Source organism: Vespa mandarinia, chromosome 14 (genome assembly GCF_050613455.1).
Source record: "Vespa mandarinia isolate Hongniang chromosome 14, ASM5061345v1, whole genome shotgun sequence".
NCBI lineage: Eukaryota > Metazoa > Arthropoda > Insecta > Hymenoptera > Vespidae > Vespa > Vespa mandarinia.
This window is the reverse complement of record NC_140823.1, coordinates 152,501-174,012: the sequence shown is the minus strand read 5'-3', so window position 1 is coordinate 174,012 and position 21,512 is coordinate 152,501. Positions and strand designations below refer to the sequence as shown.

General features: G+C 30.9%; 1 protein-coding gene and 1 long non-coding RNA gene across 5 annotated transcripts in view; both read right to left on the bottom strand.

Annotated features, from left to right (window-relative positions):
* Nucleotides 1–14,950: 14,950 nt before the first annotated feature.
* LOC118449631 (uncharacterized) lies at nucleotides 14,951–19,572 on the bottom strand. 4 transcript variants are annotated; one of them, XR_014982948.1, is made up of 6 exons: nucleotides 19,365–19,572; nucleotides 18,956–19,074; nucleotides 17,480–18,879; nucleotides 16,381–16,674; nucleotides 16,051–16,218; nucleotides 14,951–15,969 (listed from the first exon to the last, which is right to left on the bottom strand). It is a non-coding gene; the product is annotated as an uncharacterized LOC118449631 (long non-coding RNA). The 4 variants fall into 4 exon arrangements; XR_014982947.1 differs by having other exon boundaries at nucleotides 18,956–19,138; nucleotides 19,427–19,532; XR_014982946.1 differs by having other exon boundaries at nucleotides 18,956–19,572.
* An 817-nt stretch (nucleotides 19,573–20,389) lies between these two features.
* The window catches only part of LOC146872534 (fatty acid synthase-like), a 1,480-nt gene continuing 357 nt past the window's right edge, over nucleotides 20,390–21,512 (bottom strand). Inside the window, exons 2-5 of the mRNA XM_085661393.1 lie at nucleotides 21,231–21,512; nucleotides 20,887–21,141; nucleotides 20,570–20,824; nucleotides 20,390–20,500 (exon numbers count right to left, since the gene is read on the bottom strand). The exon at nucleotides 21,231–21,512 is cut by the window's right edge and continues 179 nt beyond it. Of these exons, the coding sequence (XP_085517519.1) occupies nucleotides 20,390–20,500; nucleotides 20,570–20,824; nucleotides 20,887–21,141; nucleotides 21,231–21,512 (903 nt within the window). The remainder of the gene's footprint in view (nucleotides 20,501–20,569; nucleotides 20,825–20,886; nucleotides 21,142–21,230) is intronic.

Sequence of the window (21,512 nt, the reverse complement as noted above, 5' to 3'; positions counted from 1 at the left end):
TTTCATGTTTCTCTTATAATATGGCAAAACAGTTGTTACGTAACACTTAAAGTGTATATACATGAAAGTGCAAAAAATAGCGTTGAAAGATGTAAATGCGAGCACCATAGATTAATGTGCACATTTTTCGGTATGATACCCCATTCAGTGGCATTTCTCCGGTGAAGCGAACTGTCGTAACAAAAAAGTTAAAATTCGTATTCATAATATAAATATTGAAGCAAATATTTTTTTTTCGTATTCTAAGAAATAATGTTTTGTTTGGAGCGTCAATTTTTGCAATGGTCAAATACTTAAGGATGCTTTGCGTATCGTATTGCCAGGAAAAATAAATTGTCCTTATCAATCTCGATCGAGTAGTTCGTGTAGTTAGATGTATTATAAAGAGCATTAACATGAGTAAATAAAGAAATATCACAATGAAACAACCAGAACAACGAAGACAAGTACACATTTTTGCAAAAAAGTGGGAAATCATATCGCTAAATTTTTCCGGAACTAGTAATATCCAGAGTTGCCTGGTTCCAAACCATGAAGTATATCGAATGTTTTGGAACCATAGATAATGTTCCTCTTAAAATTAGTTGGAACCATTGATAATATTCCTCAAAAATAAATTAATGTTCCTTCGTTACAATTTTCGTTAAAATCTGATGCCAGAACTGATCGAAGGATCCGTAAGTCTTCCGAGGCAGACAGATTTAAAACTGCAGTAACTATTCATTCTGAAATTAATCCTGATTTGGATAAAAAAGTAAGTGTTCGAATGATATGACGTCGTTTAAATGAGTTTAGTTTAATGGGTCGAGTGGCACAGAAAAAACTATTCATTTCGGAAAAGAATTAACTAGCAAAAATTGCATTTGCCAAAAAATATTTTCATTTGACATCATAACAATGGTCTAAAGTAATTTTTACGGACGTGTTGATATTTAATCAATTTACTTCTGACGGAAGAACTTCTATGTCAGATGCCGTGTAAGAGAAGAATTTAAAAAGGTTATACAATTTAAAAGGAAGTTCTCTTTTCATCTGGGGTGCAATGACACCGATCCCATAGTGGGAATCATGGACCATTTTAAGTATTCAGATATAATTAAGAATGTGTTACTCTCATATGCCAGCAATGAAATGTCAACGAATTGAATCTATCAGGGTGATAATAATACGAAACACAAGGCTGGCATAATAAAATAATTTCTAAATGAGAAAAATATTAATATAATGAAGTTGCCGTCACAGCTTCTGGATTTAAATCCGATCAAAATATTATGAATTGACGTCAACAAATTCGTAAAACAACAAAAATCTAGAAGAAACCTAGAAAAAACTTAAAAGAATTATACATTGTTATTCAAGACGATTGAAAGTCCATTCCAATAAAGAGATGCATTCGGTTAACACAATTTATGACATGAAGATGTGGCGATATAAAACAAGATGTGGGTTATAAAACAAAAAGATTTAGGAACTATATATTAACGTATAAAAATATAAAAATTAAATAAAAATGCAAAATATGAAAAATAATTGTGTCCTTGAGTATGTGTCCACTTAAAATATTATATCTGAAATTGAACAATTTTTTTCTTGTTAATGTTAGAAGGTAAGTAAAAGTTTTTTAGCTACTGTATGTAGTAAAGTTTACACTTACTATATATGCAAGCGACAATTGTATAATTGCATCCAATTTTGCAATTTACTAATAAAAATATAAATACTTCAAGTGTTTGTAATTATATGAAATAAGGTATTTGAACTTTATTCGAACCATTCACTACTGTATCTTATTCAATTAATTCATTATTTCTTCTCATCTTAATCAAACACGTTAACTTACTATTTCTCTATCCTACTAACTCATGCATTAACTTACTATTTCTCTGTCTCAATGAAATACTCATCATTTCTTCATCTCTTTCAATCAGTCATTCTCACACTATCTTTCTATCTATCTCTCTCACTCATTTACTCACTCATTATTTTTTTATTTTACTGAAACATTCAAAATTTTTTCATTCACACAGTCACTCTTCACTTTTTTATGTTACTAACTCAAACATAAACTCTTTCCCTATTTCTTTATTTTTCTCAATTGCAGAGAAAGAGAGAGTAAGAGAGAAAAGAAGAAAGAAAGAGTTAAGAGAAGGGACGTACCACAAGTACATTCTATGCGTCGGAATCATACGAAGTACCTATCCTTGAAAATCATGAAAACAACGTCATCGAGAAAAGATCGTTCGAGTTTAGAGTTCAAATTATTTAATATTTTCATTTCACGTATGTATGTATTTATATTTAACGTATCATCGCGCTATTGCGTACAATGTTAATTTAATTTATATTCATTATCTAGATACTGATAGGTTTAAAATTTATTAATTTTCATTTTCTTTGATCCAAATTAATATTTACTATGACTACTATCACTACTATTATTACTATTATTACTATTAGTACTAGTGCAGAAACGAGTTTTCACTGAGACTGATCATAAAACTTGGAAAATAGATTTACAAGAATACGTACACATTTTTTAACTTTACAAAATCGAAAATTATATGAAATAGATGAATTTGGATAATAATTACTAATACTAAGTATTAATGGATTATCATTAATCGTAGTTTAGAAATTTTTTGAATGAGATTGTATGCGTAATAAAATCATTTATATATATACATATATACAAATACATGTATATAAGTATATGTACATATGTGTATATATATTCAAAATAATTTAGACTTATTTAAATATAAGTAGTAAATGTTACATCTAATTAATTTTTATTAATAATGTAAATATTAATGTGTAATATAAAAATGAACATAGGTAAATAAAATATATGTATGTAGGTACGTATGTATGTATAGTAGATATTATATTATATATTCATGTCATTTTTGTTTTCAAATGATTCATTTTATACTTCGTCGAATTGTTATTTAGAACGATTTATATTTGTACTTAAACAATTATGTTATAAATTTATTATTATCAATTTTTCATTTAACCAAAGTAACTATTCCTGTATTATTTTATTCATAACATTTGAAATACACACTCACACAATGCCTACACAGAATGTGTAAAAATTAAAATATGGTTGAAAATTAAAAATTTTTTAATGGATTATTAAGTATGCATAAAGAAAAATTTTTAAATGAAAAATTATTCTCTCGTGCATTAATATCGAAAATATTACAAAATTTAAGCACACACACACATATGTACATATATTATAAAAATGGTACACGTTGCAAAAGTTTATTGGAAATAAGAAAAAGAAAGAAAGATTTCTTTTTTAGAAAATTCGTTTAAAAAAGAAGAAAAGAAAAAAGAAAAAAGAAGGAAGAACAAAGTAAACTAGTAAGAGCTAAAAAGCAAAACGGAAGGAGAGGCTTAGTGTTTGTGTGGTAGTATTTAGTCCGTATGTATAATATAGCATATATAATATATATATCCTTTGAAAGTTAACCACCGGAGTTTTAATAACACTCCGTATCGCGTTTCGCAATGGTCAATGCCCATTTCGTACTCCTCTCCGATAAGTAACATTTATCGATAACAGAGACGCAAAGAAAGAGAGAGTGAGAGAGAGAGAGAGAGAGGGGGGGATAAAGATTCATTTCGATAGAGTTCAAAGTGCGAGACAAGCTCTGTTTCCTTCTCTCTCATCTCTTTACCTATATTTCTATCCGCCATACTTCCATGCTTTTTTCTCACTCTCTCTCTCTCTCTCTCTCTCTCTCTCTCTCACTCTCCCTCACTCACTCACTCGCTCACTCACACTCTCACCCTTTTGGATTTCATCAAGAAGATCCTTCGGTATGTTTTCGCTTATATGTAATATTGTATTAAAAAAGACTCCTTAATGAGCGACCAATTAATGCTACCCGATACTTTTACTTCTTAAAATACACTACTAAATATACCTAATATTTATCGTATCAATTCAACTCGTTTTTATTTTATTTTTATGGAATCCTTTCGAAGGATAACAAGGTGAACATCCATTCCTATCGTATCTGAGAAACATAATGCATTTAGCGTTGAGAACTCAATTCAAATTCCATAAACGAATTACAAGAAGTATTTATTCTCCTACTATCTGTCCTCGTCACACGTGAATAAGCTGATACCTCTTTTAAGAATCCTGTTCGGTCTAAACAATTCACATGTGATATTCCTCCTTATATTAACCCCTTGCTGTATTTTGAGGAGTCTGACTCGTGATACAAATTTTGTACCTAACATAAATATCACGAGTCACACTCTTGGAATGATTTTTCGCCAGTTACAACCGTGATTTAGTTCTTACCATTATGCGACGAGAGTTTTTTATGATCCTTCTTTGTTTCAAGGTGAACATTTCTCATAATTAAATTTTTTGTTTAGAACATGCTATTTATTTTTAAACGCGAATAATTAGATTCCTTCTACTTGAGGACCCTCAGAAGTAATTTCTGTTGAAGTATTGTCTATTTATAAAATATAATTATGAAACTGCTATTTATCATCTTGTAAAATAAAACAAATTTATAATATATATTTATATATATATATATATATATATATATATATATATATATATAAAAGGAAAAAGAATTAAATTAGTGTTGACATCCACAAGAGCTGTATCGCATAAAGTAAAAGGCTATATCACAGGTATTCACATTTCGCTTCGTATTGCAACTGTTCGTATTGCGAATATTAGCATCACTCTGGCCTGTTTAGCGCGCGTCGTCGTCTACTGCTTGGGCCCGCATTTCGTCGAGCTAAATAATACGGTAAGGAATTAATGAAATTTTCATATATTTGATAAATAGTAGAACAATATTAGCGTACATGGACGACCTACTCGTACTATAGGAAGATTCATCGAAAGGCGTGAACACGTTGGTAGTAGATTTGAAAACCGTATGCTTATCAGGCCTCTCGATTAATTAGAAAAAATGTATATAACTTATGGCGGAGTAATATTGAATGTTAATTATATTATATGTCTCGTTGATAGTATCTCAATGATAGTATTGTAATTATGCTTGTCATACCTAAAATTCACAACGTTTAATATATATTTTTTAAAAAGTGACGTCTCTACACCATTTTATACTCTTTACTCTCTTATACTCTCTACTCTCTATACTCATATTGTTTCGTTGTGCCGAAGCGTCATAATGTGTTTTCATATAACAAAGAAATATAATAAATTAAAACCCTCATTATTGTCGATTACTATATAATAAAAATGTCAGATGGAAAGAAGAAATAGCGATCGAGGTCTAGATCGTGAGATGATCATCGCTCGAAGCGTCGAAAGGAGAAAAAGATGGATCAACTGCAAAGTCAATTGAATAACCTAACAAAGGTTGTACAGTCTTTAGTAAATGTTCAAAAAGAACATATTACATCAAACTCAGCTAACGATGAAAATAATGATAACGAAAAAACTGGTAAGTATATTATCTTAACCTCATGTTTATTAAGTTAAATCTCATCTTTCCACACGAAAGTTGAAATAGGCAAGCCGACAGTTTTTGATTTGTTTTATACAAATATAACAAAGACAAATAACAAGGTTTTGATTTGTCTATATACGACAATGAAATTGAACCATTGTAACCTAGTTCAATAAGAACATTATCACAAATGTACAACAAGTGTTTCTTGGTTTTTTAATCCTATATATATATTCTCAATTTCTGAGAGGTTGAGAACAAGGAGAATAATCCACCACAAGAAGTGATCGTAGAAAATACACTAAGAGATACACCAAGAAAAAGATACACCAAGCACATTTTACCAAAGCAATGAAAACAGCAATGTTTTAAAGTTGCTGGTTGTGGACGCGAATGAATACAAATTCAAAGAGGTTAAATATCATCCGGATTTAAAAAATTCATAGTTAAAATGGAAAAACACTGGTCTTCCGAACAAGAACAATAAAGAGATCATAAACTCTTACAATAGAAAGGGCGAGTTTTATATTGAAGCACCTGAAGTAAATCTAGAAATAATCCCAGTACTCTCAGATATCGCAAAAAAACGAGGCGAGCATTTTCTGGACTATAAAATTGTGACTACTATGATCGCTTTAGGTACTGCGTTCTCTATGGTAATCGATCAACCGGAAAGACTGAATGAAGACTTATTTACTAACTATGTAAGCTATGCTGGTCAAAATTTGACTGATGTCTACTATCAACAAATAGTAGCAAGAAAATTTTTTTTTACACCACAATTAAATAAAAATATAAACATGGTAGCAGAAAATATGCTTCCGAATGAATAGTTTTATGGTGACAACTTTAAAGATAAGGTTAAGTATATAAAAGAAATTGAAAAAGTATACGCACATATAAAAGAAAAGCCTCCACAAAAACCAGCACGCAAAGGTCGGGACCAGGAAAATGTCAACTACTTATTTACGAGCTATCGAGTTAAATATCAACTACTTATTATTTACGAGCTATCGCCATGTGAATCAACAGCAGAAACGTTGCCAACAAAATTCAAACCGATAACCCCCATCATCTTGGACGTCACATGGGACAAGCCGATCATTATCAAGGAAATAATTAAGGTAAAAATAGCTGGTCGTTTAAGTTATTTCGAGAACGATGAAAAAACATAATCACTGATAAATACATACTAAGTTATATTAGTGGATATAAAATTTCTTGTATAAAATTCCTTAGCAACAAAATCCTCCCAAAGAAAAAATTCATCTCATTATTATAAAAGGATTTGGAAAAAATACAAATTGAAGTTGAAAAACAACTAAGGAAAGGTATCATTGAGAAATGCGACGAATGCGAAGGACAATTCATCTCATCATACTTCCACGTTCCAAAACCAGATGGTTTAAACCGTTTCATTTTTAACTTGAAAGAATTAAATAAATTTATTGAGATTAGACACTTTAAGCTAGAGGATATTCGATCCGCTTTAAGCATACTATTTCGTGAAGTTTTTTTAAGTTCGTTAGACTTAAAGGATGCCCATTTTCTTGTACCTATTCACAAAAAATATAAGAAGTTTCTCAGATTTATATTTATGGAAAAAATGTATCAACGTCTACCTTTTGGTCTTTGTACTACCATACATTTTTACTAAGATATTGAATGCTGTAGTTAATGTATTAAGAGTACAAGGAATACTATTAGTATTATACTTAGACGATTTTCTTTTTATTTATAAATCAAAAACCGCCTGCGAACAAAACATGAAAAAATCTGCTGAAAAATTGAAATACTTAAGCTTGATTATAAATTATGGAAAAAGTGCATTAATTGTATCATAGATTAGAAATATAAATATCTGAGGTTTATCATTGATTGATATAATTATTCTTTAAATCTAACAGAAAAGGAAAAGGCACAAATTATCAAATTTGCGGCCGAGTTTGAGTTCGAAAAATCTTATAAAATTAGGAGATTTGCACAATTCTTAGGAATATTGACATCAATTGACCTACGGTAAACTATCCACTGTAAACGGTTTGAACGGCAGAAATTTCTTGCGTTAAAATTCAACGGTGGAAATTACGACGTTTCTATCTTAATTGCTAAACTTGCACTCGAAGATCTGAATTGATGGAAAATAAACGCGAATATGGGTTCACGTCTTATCAAAACCCAAATATACACTATTAAAATTTTTTCAGACTCGTCTCTATCAGGTTGGGGCTGTTTTTGTAATAGTAAACGAGCTTTTGGTTTTTGGAATGAACAAGAAAGGAAAAATCATATTAATTACTTGGAATTACTCGCTGCTTTTTTCACGTTAAAATGTTTTACATCAGAATTATCGGAATGTGAAGTTTTATTTTAACTTGACAATATGACAGCTACTATTTCCTACGTGAACAGAACTGAAGGTGTACAGTTTCAGCATCTCAAAACATCTAGAAATGATGTAAAGAAAGCAAAATATGAATAAAGACATCATATATTCCTTCAGCTGAGAATACAGAAGCAGACAGGATATCGCGTAATATTAACATTGATTCGGAATGGGAGCTGAACAGATCTGCATTTAACCAAATTGAAGGTCAATTAGTGAGTCCTTCTCAGTAGACTTATTCACCTCGCGAATAAATAAAAAGTGTAAAAAGTTTTACTCTAGATATCCAGACCCAGAAGTAAAAGCAGAAAGTTTACTGTATCATGGAAAAACAAAAAATTTTACGTATTTCCACCATTTACACTTATATTGCACACTTTAAGAAAAATTATCAATGAACAAGTTGAAGATATACTAGTAGTGTCATTATTGCTTACATAATCCTGGTACTCGTTGTTTACATTTCTCCTCGTTGAACCTACAATTATTTTCAAACCTAATATTAATTTATTACAATCTTCTTGCAGATCCAAAAATCATCCGCTAGCATCTTACCTTTCATTGATGGTCGAAAAATTATCAGGACTGCCTATTTAAAGAGAGGATTGTCAGAAGATACTGCCGACGTTATAATAAAATCTTCCACTGTGTCTATATTAAAGTAGTACGAGTGCAGCCTTAAATGGTGGTGGGACTTCTGTCATCTAAGAAAAGTCGACTTATTTAACACAAAGACAACAGACATTATTAATTTTTTAAGTGATCGTTTAAATGACGGCCCATATTATAGTATCTTGAACACTACTCGATCAACAATCTCCTTGATCTCAGCATACGATATCAATGAAGATGGGTTGATATCCCCTTTTTAATAGTTTCAAATTAAAGCCAACTAAATCAAGGTATGATACCACATGAGATGTATTAGATTATATTGATAAACTTCAATCATCTGAAAGACTGAAATTAAAAGAATTCAGTGAAAAAATAACATTGAAAACGCTCAAAGGCTACGAACATTGGCACTAATCAATATTAATAGCTATTTGTTAAAAAAATTAATAAATATTTTTATTATAATAATATTATCTATATTAATATACATTGAAAGAATATAATTTAGGGTATAAAATAATTATTTATCATTTACATTATAATAAATAATAAATCTATAATAATTTATCATTCTTAATTAATATAATAATTACCTATCTACATTATTAAAGAATATAAGAATAATTATTTTTACTCTATTTAAATTTTCACATATTACTCGAATATATGCTATAATATATGACATATCTAAAATTATTTATTAATTAGGAGAATAATTATTTTTACTTTATTTAAATTTTTACATATTATTCGAATATATGCTATAATATATGACATAATAATAGTTGTATAATAGTTGTAATAAAGAGATTAAAATTAAAATCACGGAGCAAATAAAAACTACAAAACTCTGCTCATTCAACTCAGTTTTGATATTGCCATTTTTTAAGGAAGCACCAAACTTTTGTGTAATCTCTACCATTTTAAAATATGTTGAGTAGACAAAGGAAATAAGAAAAAGGGAATAAAAAATTTATTTATTCCGACAACGAAGCCTCATAGTTCAGCATTTTCACAAACCATTGGTTACTGGATAAAATCGCTATTAGGCAAAGCTGGCATTAACACCAATCAATTTACTGCGTACAGTACACGGCACGCAGCAATGTCAACAACGCACCAAAGATGTGTTGATGATTATAAGACGCAATGCTGGGTGGACGCCTCTTCTCAAACTTTTTTCAAGTTCTATAATAGACCCATTTAAGCTCATATAATCGGTTTGTGCAAGTCATTTTAGATAAGTAACTAAGTAGTAAAGTAACTAAGTAGATAAGTAATAATTAAAATCATATCTTCTTTCTCTTGTTTAAAGTATATAAAAAATAAAGTAATAGATTAACTCAAAATTCCAATTGAAATAATATCTCCGTAAGAAAGATATATTCTTGTTACTCTCGTTAAACCACGTCGATAAAATTCGGTTTGAACAACATCGATAAAAACCGGCTTCGAGAGAATCGAACGAGATTTCGATTTGTCACCTTTCAGCGGATGTCACGAAAACGAAAATCGACGCAAAGCCTGACAACGGGATCTTCAAAACTTCGTATACGTTTCGATCAAGAATAACTTCTTTTTTAATACATTCCGTCGAAAAGATTGGTAAAATCTCCACACTGTGGCACATTTTCTGTTGAATATTTTTCGATCATTAACTGCTGAATCCAAAAATATACGTGATTGCAAAATAATGCTAATTCTCTGTTGCAATTCAAATAATGTTCACACAAGAACGATATCTTCTTTTTGCTCTTGATAAATCTTGTCCGTAGAAACCGGCTTCGATAGAATCGAACGAGACTTTAATTTTTCGATCTTTTGACGATCACGCAAGCGAAAATCAACTCGTCCTAATGATGGTGTCTGAAAAACATCGAATCAGGTTCAATCGCTATAGAATTAATAATATTTCCGATACAATTCGAAAAGACTGATTGTCTTAATGGGTCGAAACAAATTTCTTTTTCTTCTTTCATTTTATTCACAGATTAGTTCGAAAACGGAGTTACTTATTAATATTTATCTGCGCAAGAACTAAAATCCCTGTTAAATAAACGAGTAAGAAAATATTCGAAATATATCCATCGTATCTCGGAATCGAAAAGTTTTAAAAAGAAAAAGAAACAAGATAATTAAACTCTAACTATCGTAATAATTACAGTCGCCGTTAACAATCCTCGATTAAAACAACATATATATTTGAGCATAATATATTACAATATAATATTACATTATAAAAGTTTCGCATTAATGTATAATTAATAGTCAAATGCATTTCTATTATTTTGAAAGAATTGCCTGCCTGCCTGACTTCCTGACTGTTCTTATTTTTTCCCTTCTACTCAATTTTATTTCTCTATTAAATCGTCAAGTATTATTTCAACATTTAAAAATGTCTTACGTTTTTTTTATTTTTTTTTTATCGAAAATCTTTCTAAATATATATATATATATAGAAAAAGAGAGTTTATCGATAACTCGAGTTACACTCTCTTATATATATATATAACTCTCTTATATATATATATATAACTCTCTTATATATATAAGACCAAATGCTTCGAGGTCGCAAAAATAGATCTTTCGATATTACTAAAGAAGAGGATAATGATCGAGAAAGGGTGTTTCAATTGATTAAATTTGTTCATCGTTACATTAATTGTCTAGAAATTGATTCGCAGAAGCAAATGACTTTTATGAAATATGTTTCTTTTTTTTACTTTCGTTCTTTTTTTTATTATTATTTTGATATGAATTATGATACAAGAGTAATCATTTATCATTTATAAGCGTAAATTTATTTATTTATTTAGTTATTTCCTTCCTGTTTTCTTTTTTTTTTTTTGCAAATAAATTCCAAAAAAGACAATAACTACTTTAGAGAATATAGATAAAATATGAAATAAGAATAGAAAGAAAAACAGAATTAAGTTTTAAGAATTCTCGAATTAGAAAATAGATAACATTGTCGATACTGAAAGCGGGGGAGAATACCGTACCATTTCTCTCTTTCTTTCTCTTTTTCTCTCATTACCATCTTGTCTTTCCTTCTCCGTCCGTCTCAATCGGTCCGTACCTCATCTCCACTAAATAGCACTTCTTACATGATTCACTACTAACGAGTATTCCTGTCGATTTTACAAGTCGAAATATGTGAATACCTACTTCTTTAATAACTGATCGGGCATCAACTTCGTGCCCCCTTGCCCTCTACGACTCTCGTTGCTGAACGAGCTTCTCCGTCAACCCACCACGATAGTCATCTCTTCGAGATGTTACTACTAATTCTTTATGGATAGATAAATAAACAGATAGATAATAAGAAAGATAGAGAGAAACAGACTCCGTGCGAGAGAGAGAGAGAGAGAGAGAGAGAGAGAGAGAGAGAGAGAGAGAAAGAGAGAGAGCGAAGATAAAAAAGGATATAGAAGAAAGATGTTAGAGAAAAATACCGTCGTGCTACGATCGCCAAATTGGATAGTTACACTTCATCAATCTATTCTAGATACATTTCCCGCGAAATGGTGCAGCAAAATTCGAAATTGACAAACGGCAGTTCGGATAGAATGTGCGCACCCTGACGACAACGGATACCCTCCTTCAGTTCATTTATATACGCATAGTTTGTTACATCATCTCCTCCTGTTGTGTCACGTTGCGTTATGTACCTATCTGTGGGTACATTAACTCCATCGATGGAACTTACGTTATCCCTATTCCCGCCATAACCTTCTAAAAAGCTCATCGTCGTCACTCTCTCTCTCTCTTTCTCTCTCTCTCTCTCACTCCCTCTTTTTCTCTCCCTTATTCCGCTTTAACTGCAAAGACAATGCCTTCATAAGATATGCTGGCACACATCGATTTACTCGAAATTATAACTCTTCCGTTCTCGATTTACTCTATATAAAATGAACACTATCTCCGTTCCACTCCTACGTCGACTCTTTCCCCACTTTTCTACCGTGAAGCCTCCTCGTGGAAAGAGGAAAAAAGAAAGGAAAGATAAGAAAAAAAAGCAAAAAAGAAGAGACAAAAGACATAATACAAGTAAGATACTCTACGAGAAATCAGAAATCTCTCTGCGACTTATTATTAATTCGGGAAGTTGCTAGATCGTAAAAGTATACAATCGAAAGGATTGTTTCGAACGATAACATAGATGAAAAGTCACATCAACATATCTTCAGGATTTCTACATTTTCGCGGATAGAAGAAAGATGATCCTCACACAAGGAAAGGAGAAAGAAAGAGAGAGTGAGTAAGAGAGAGAGAGCTCGATAGCATGCGGGATGAGAGAAAGAGAGAAAGAGAGAGAGAGAGAGAGAGAGAGAGAGAGAGAGAGAGAGAGAGAGAGAGAGAAAGAAAGAAAGAAAGAAAATGAGAGAGAGATGGAAAGCGAGAAGGACAAAAAGCAAACTTTCCAGAGGATGGCGGATCCTTGCAAGCCAGACGGTAAATACATTTTTAAATAAGTCAGCCTTGTCATTTCATTCACCACCTCCTGCGTTTTCACGTGTTTCCGCATATTTCGGCGTACGTTCAATCAAACCCATTCCTTTTTCATATCCTCTCATTCTCCTTTTCCACTTGATTCATTCTCACTTTTTTTCTCCAATCTTCTTTACTTTTCTTTCCCTCTTTCTCTTTCTCTATCTTTCTTTTTTTCTAACATAAACCAAAGTCCGACTTGTAGATGATGTTGCTATTTAATGAAATTGTTGACCAATATTTCCACATATACAGACACGTACATGTTCATATACGTATGCATTGGAAGGTCGAACATATCGTCTAAATGTACCAGATTTCTCGAACGGGAAGGAACACTAAAATTCCACTATAAGATTAGCGAAAGAATTGCTTTTAGATACAAAGAATATCTGATACTATATTAGATTATAAAGATCTTTTGGAAGAAGAAAGAGAAGAAAGAAAAAAAAGGAGAAAAGAAAAAAAATAAAAAAATGAATCCATATAATTCGCAGAAATTGCGAATAGATCGATAAAATTTGTTTTTTTCCTTCATCATTTCGGTATGTACCTATTTCTTCATCGTTTGAATTCAATTATGATTGATCACCGAGGGTGATTAAAGGTTCACAATAAAAGATTCGCTGGGTCGTGACAAGGACAAAGAGATAAAAAACCACCATTACAAGTACCACCTACCGCCAACCACAATATCCTCCAAATCTAAAAAAGCCCCTATCCTCTAAATCTAATAAATCCCCTCCATCATCATCACCAGCATCACTAGCACCATTACGACACCAACTACAGTATCATCCAAAACCACACATCCACACCCAATAAAACCCAAATCAATCTCTTACCATCACCACAACCATCAGCACCACCACTGCCATCGCTACCACCATCGACAACCTAAAAACCTCACACCCAAGTCTTTTCATTCAAAGATTTTCTACTTAATGTACTAATATTTCTTCGTGTGCAATTGTCTTAATGGTTCGCACTTTTTTGCAGTAGTCAATGTCGCTCAATGATTTACCAACATCACGATCGTTACTACCCCTCTCAGATACTGTTCCCTTCATAGATACAAAAAAAATACTTTTTTCGATTTATCGGTTCCGCAAATCCTGCGGGTAATTTTCAAGTTTACGATTCCGTCACGATTTGCGTTTGATAATTTCATTAAATCAAGTGGTTTTCAATTTCTAGAAAAGACAGTCTATTCAAAATTATACTAGAGTTATAAAAAGAAACTTTGCATTTATAAATTTACAAAGATATCCTTTTCAGAAAATAAGATTTGGCAATATAATAACTTAAATGAAAAATATGATTGTATAGATGTCTGAACCTTTTCTAAAATTGTACTCTTACAATTTTATTGTATCTTAAAAGAAATAATTGAAAATGTATAAAACTATCGTATCGACCCTATTAAAAAGAGAACGAAAAAGTAAAAAAAGGAATTGATAGCGCTCTAAACGTTGAGCTCGATTAATCGGAAAAAGTAAAAGAGAATTGAAGAATGAATTAACCCTTTTATAATACAATAAGTTTTGTGTCTAAAAAAAAAAAAAAAGAAAAATTATATAATATGAAATTTTCATATTTAAACAAAATTATAGAATTCATAACTATAATATAATTTTCATATTTTCTTTTAATAGTTAATAACAGAATTAATTTTTCCTTTTAAAAAAAAAATTATATAATGCAAATTTAGTTATTGTAATACTTTACATTAGTATATACATATGATTATAAAATAAAAATTTGTAATAATTTCATCTTTACAAAAACCTTCTAACTGTCTATAATCAAAATTTGTTTCATATATAAAAACATAATTATATAATTGTAAGATCAATTATAAGCCGAAGGCGTGTGAAGTTTGATCAAAATTATATTCTCGATAATAATAATATAGGTTTTTAAAGGCAGAAGGGTAATTTTTTACTTAAAATTTTTCTTTTTATTTAAAAGCAAAAGAAAACAAGTTCCATGGTTTGAAATTATTATATAATAAAAGAGAGTTAATTAATACTCAACTTGTATTCAAAATTGCATGTGCAAATTGGCCATTGGAAGCCTGAATTGATTTATTATAAAATTGAAAGATGGTTTGAGAAATAATCGTCCACCCAGCACTGCATCTTATTGTTGTAATGTCTACATCTCTATTGTATGCTGCATAGCGTGTGCTATATGCCGTAAATTGATTTGTATCAACTTCTGTGTTTCCCAACCATGATTTGATCCAGTGACCTATATGACCTTTAGCTATGACCGCTCCAAACGGTTTTGTAGTTCCAATGAACAAATTCGTTGTCTAATCATCTCTTAATTTCTTAGTACAATCTATGAAATCTAGGATTGCGGAGGCCACACACAGTCCTGGTTTACTATTGTGAAAGGGTAAAATCAGTTCGGGGAAAATGTTTCTGGTTTTGATGCCTTAATCAATTCAGTTATGTTAATTTTTTCTAGTTATCAATTCATATCAGTGCTAAAATCTGAAGTCTTTGAGCTGTAGTTAATATCAATAACGTTACTACTTTTTCTGCAACTTCTTTTGATTTCAATTTCTTAATTGGATGCATCTTTTCTATGTATTCCAGTATAGGATCGATGTCCCGCGTTGAAGAATATACTTTGACTTAGACGGTCTTTGCTTAAATATGATTTTAATAAAACGTGATATTAATCCATCTTTGTTAATATCATATGCTGAAATTAAATATGCAGTAAATCGGGCAGTATTAAGCGTAGTGTAGCTTGCTCCATCTTTAAATTGACTATTTAGGAATTTAATAATATCTGTAGTTCTTGAGTTAAATAAATCAAGATTATTTAAGTGTGAAAGTCCATGATCGTTTCAGACTACTCTGATACTGCTTCAGTGACTGAAATAAAATTTATCATCATATCTGCTGTTTCTTCTGTAAGTCCTTTCTTTACGTACGCCATCCTGACAATTTCCGTGCTGCCAACAAAACGTGGGATGCTAATGGGTTACTCATGTCTCTGTAAGAAGAAATTAATAAATTCTTACTTGGTTTAAATACCATGGTAGGCTCTATGAGGAGAAATGTGAACGGAGTATACCAGGGCTGCGTTGGCCATATTGGTATGACTAACACCCCAACCGTTTTGTTGTTAATTATTTTTCGAAGTGTACGTAAAATAATTGAAAGTGGAAGAAAGGCATCGAACTGTTAATTTGTCGATGATGTAGTGAAAGCATTCACTATTTTCGTTTCTAAGTCAGGAAATCTAGAATAAAATGTCTTACATTTTTTATTTAATCCAGTCAATCTTTAATCTAGCAAAGAAATCAACTGAAAATGGGCCGAATTTTTTCTCAATTCGATGAAAAGCAGTCTGAGGAAGCTCCCATTCAGAATTTACATTTACATTGCCTGATGCTCTACTTGCCTCAGTATTTTCTGCTAATATTATGTATGATGCCTTTAACCATATCCATTTCTCTTTACATCACTTCCAAATTTCAGCTCACAAAGATGTGGATACTGGACTACTCCGGCCTTATTTACGTACACGATAGCTGTGGTATTGTCTAAGAGAAGTAATATTTCACATCGCAACGCGAAGCATTTTATCGCACAAAATATTAAAGATAATTCATATGATTCTTTCTTTCTTCTTTGCCCCAAAAACCAAAAATTTCTTTATCTCCATAGTAACAACCTCAGCCTGACAAGGATGAATCTGGGAAAATTTCGAGAGCATAAGATTGAATTTTAATTGGATTTGCGCCAATGGCAACATTTAGTTTCTATCAGTCGAATTCCTTTAATATTAACTCCATTATTAAAAATTTTCCCTCATATTTGCAGTCATTAAACTTTAATGTTAAAATTTTCGTCTCTCCAATCGCTTACAGTGAATGAACCTATAAAACTACCGCAAGACAAGCAGCCGTCAATACCCCAAGTAATTCCGCAGATTTTCTAATTTTTTACATTTTGTTTACTTTAAATTCGTTTAATAGTTTTACTATTTGAATCTTTTTCTTATATGTTAAATTTATAGTGAATTAATAGTACTGATAACGAAACCTAGATGTTCACAATATTGTTCTGCAAGTAAGGAACTTTTCTGATAGTTCATAATTAAACCCCACAGTTCTAAAAATTGAACTCTCTCTTTTATATTTTGTCCACATCCATTTTTTGATTTATTAGTAAAGAGAAAATCATCTAGGCATAAAACAAGTACATTTTGTCTGATATATCTTAATATATTTACTATAGATTTCATAATCTTGATCTCAATTTGAATCTCAAAAATTTTCCATGGCGTTTATATATAAGTACTGAGAAATAAACATCTTTAAGATCTATGGATTCTACGAAATCTCTTGGGGAAACCAAACCTAGTGCTGACTGAATGTCCTCTACTTTAAAATGTGGTGTTTGAATAAATTTATTCAACCCTTTTCAGCTGATTATGAACTAATTAGAGCCATCGGGTTTTTAAATTAGAAAAAAGGATGATATGAAGTGTCCCTTACAGTCCTTGCATTCCTTGACAGCTCATTTTCTTATTATTTTCTTAATTTCTATAATAATTTTCGCTTTGCCTTCTAGAGACAAAAATTTTTCCCTCAGTACAGTCTCTTGGATCGGTATCTCTGTAAATGGTATTTTATAACCACTTAAATAGCTGAGCATATATTTATCAGCTGTAATTTCTTTCCATATCTCCACATAGAAGGATGAACGACTTGCTGTTTTAAGTACTTTTACTACTTCCTCGATGATGAGTGGATTGTCTTCCGGATTAATGTTCCGGGCAGATTTCGTGGGGCTCTGTACGTCTTTGATTTGAATTTTAACAGGTGTTTCTGTTGTTGACCTATCGGATGGTAATTCGCCGGTGGGTATTTCGAGTTTCTCTGACTTCGAAACTTTACTGCTGTTTTCGATGGGGCCTTCTTAATCTCAGCACAAGCCTTCTCTATCTTTTTTGCATCAATAACCATTTCTTTGAGCTTGTTCTCGTACAACTATTCATTGGAAACCATCGAGTCTATCACTGGTTTAATACTTTTGTTTAGCTGTGATGTAATAAATGATTTTCGTGCTTTAATCTCTTGAAGAAAGAGATCCGTTAATATCTGCCCAGCGTGATTGATATAATCCATAAATATATCCTCATCTAGGCCGGTTTTCGGGGGATCTATTAAAATAGAAACTAGAAGCCACTAACGCCCATATAATGGTACTGACATATTTCTGAGTGACCAAGAAGTGCTGGTCTCTTTTTTTAGCAATATCTGATAGCAGTGGTAGTATCTCAAGGTTTATTTTGGACAATTCAGTGTAATTATATATGATTCTAAGATTTCTTTTTTATTTTTCTCTGGCAGGTCTTTATTTTTCTACTCCAACCACGTTTCTTTTAGTTGTGGATCCTTACTCAGAACCTTCATTTGGATTCTTACCTAGAAACTTCAGGCGTTACTTTTTTAAAAAACCTTATGCGTCAAACGTTATAATTTTACCATGCCAAGCATGACTACATTATAATTATCGAGAACGAGACATATAATATAATCACTTGAAGAAAAGTTTACAAGTAGCTAGTCATTCGTTGATACTCTATGGAAGAAAGTTGAACATACAGTTTTTTTATAACATCTAGGTTATGTTCAGTGTATCTTATTCTGGTGTTCTATAATATTCTGATATTTGATCCATGACATTGTCTTGTAAGACAATTTTTGAAAGTCACCGTCATAGATAGCTACTTCTTCAATCGAAATCGTGTTTTCATTCTTTTCATTATCCTTGTAGTTATCAGTTATAAAACATTGTTTATGACTTTTACAATTTCTAGAGGAAATTGATCACTACAAACTAACTTATTTCTTTTAGCAACATCTTCAGTTTATTCTCCCTCTACTGCAAACTGCAAATTAAAAAATCATTGAATAATGAATTAAGCATCACGGAAGTATAATTACATTAATATCTTCATCTCATACACTGCCTTATTCGAATACACTTCATAAGACTTCACAAATCACGTTTTTGAGAAAGACACAGAAGTTTCTATTGTTAATTCATTGTGTGAACTTTCAATCATAATCTCGCTCACCATCTTCTAAAATAACAGGATAAGTTTTGTTGTACCCATTTCCTTAATTTTTTTATTTATTTCAACATTCCTTTAACTCTTGTCATTGTCAAATATAATAAGTAATAACAATCGAAACATGACCAAGTTATAACGGGAAAAATTGCATTCGTATCATAAACAGGAAGAATATTTCTGCTCAATCGTCGATTAAATTACCAAAATAAATAAGTAAAACAAAACCAAAATAAACATTGCAAAGATATAATTTTTAAAATAAAAAATCAAGGTTAACTTATTAAATGGCACCACATAACCTTTGTCTAGGTGATATCGTAGATGAAATCTACTTAAATTCAATGATGTATGAAAAGGATACGTTTGTTTAATAATTTGTTCAATAATTCATGAAAATCGTTTTGAATTTAATAATTATCCTTATGAATGCGTAAGTCAATCACTATCATTAGTAAAAAATACTTTTTCACAGTATATAAATAGAAACCTCTTTTTCATAATATGTAACCGCAGTGTAACAGAGCGAAAATCATCATAAGCGCAGATGCACGAGCCGTAGATAAAGAGCGCATCGACGTGCGTCTGACCAATCATATGGCGATAAAGTGACAGTCGGAACACATCATTCGAGACAAAAGAAGCCCGCCGAAAATCTTGTTCCTTCTTGATCTGTGAGAGATAGCGATAATTCCTGGTTATCAAAGATATGTTCTTAAATGATTGAATGACTTAAATGAAATAAAATTTATTTGCCGAAAATTTGGTTGCGTTAAGAAAGTAAAACTAAAAGACTGTTTAGAATTAATCAGGATGCTGATAATATTGTAAGTATTCTCAATGGAAGTAAATAAAGCAAGAATTATTGTTAATTAAAACAGAATTATACACTTTTTTAAAACAAAGAAAAATGAATAGTTAATATTATCACTTAATTTTTAATTTTATCACTTTAATTAATTTTTTATATGTCGGAATAAATTAAGAAGAGATATCATTATTTCTTCTTTTTCCTTCATTTGAAATTTATTTAAAAAGTATAATTAACTACAAACGTGGAGATAATTACATTTACTTAATTATTTCCAAATAATGTCGTTTTTATATTATTATTTTCAATGTTATTATCATTACTGTCGCAAAAATAATTTATAATATAAGCAGGTTAATGCGACAAGAATTGCTTGTAGTTTCGCATTACTTTTGTAAAATTGCTTTTATTCGTATTTATGTATTCTTGCTATGCAAATATATATGTATGTATACATATATATATTTTGCTTTATATATGTATATATATATTTTAATTTATTTCATTTAATTTTAATTAGTTCTGCTCAAGCAGTTCACGATTAATCACCATTGCAATTTCATTGTTTTCTAACATCGTGGCATGATTGCCGTCAATAACATGTACTTCTACATTGCCCTCAGTTATCTGGAAATAACAATACTTTATAGTAGATAAATGTTATATTTATGATATATAAACATTTCTAAAACTTACTTTCTGTAGTACATAATCATACGAGATATGTTTTACAGACGATAACATCGGTTTGAACAATATGATCGGTGTTCTTATATATGGTATTGGTTCTGGATTATATTTCATGGATGCTTGCGGTCTCACATAAAATGAAAGGATGGCGTTTTTCAAAACTCGTTCGCAGTATAATTGCTTGTGTTTGGAAGACAATACATTAAAGAATACATTTACTTTCTCATCCCACGTTTTGGATTTTTCCAACTCAAGTACAAACTAGAAAGTAACGTTTTGAAATTCGTTTGACAAAAGCAAGAAATAGAAAAAGGATGACAAACCTGTTCAATATTAACAGATGTTAATGTTTTCGCAATAATAACAAAAACTTTGTTTTGTAGCTCTTCCTCCGATGACGATTGTAACTGTTCGTTTACAAGTTCCTTCATTAGTTGAGGAGCACCGTCTATCAAAATTAACCGGCCTTTAAATCCTTTGGTTTCTAATTGTCGCGTGAGTTCAATTGTTATAAGCGATCCGAATGAGTACCCCACTAAAGTAAAATCTTTTCGATCTTTAAGTTTCTCTAATATATGCTGTAATATGTAAAGTTACATACCATTTTAATACAACAGATTGAATAATATTTAATTTAATCAAATATATCTTTAGTAAAAGAGTATACCGGTAGAAATAAATGGGCCATTTCTTCTACAGTTTCTAATTCATAATTTGTCCCAAGTTGGAAACAAGTCGCTGGCGACTTAATTTTCGATTCTAATGTTTTGAAAATGATACCATAGCCTTCAATACCTGGAATGAAGAATATCTCGCTCCGACCTTCCTCTGGTTTAGTTTTATGGGGCACAATTAGATCGGAGGAAAGTTTTTCGCCGAACAATTGCATCAACATATTCGTACCAAATAATATTTTGTCGGTAGCAATTTCAATACGATTACTATCACC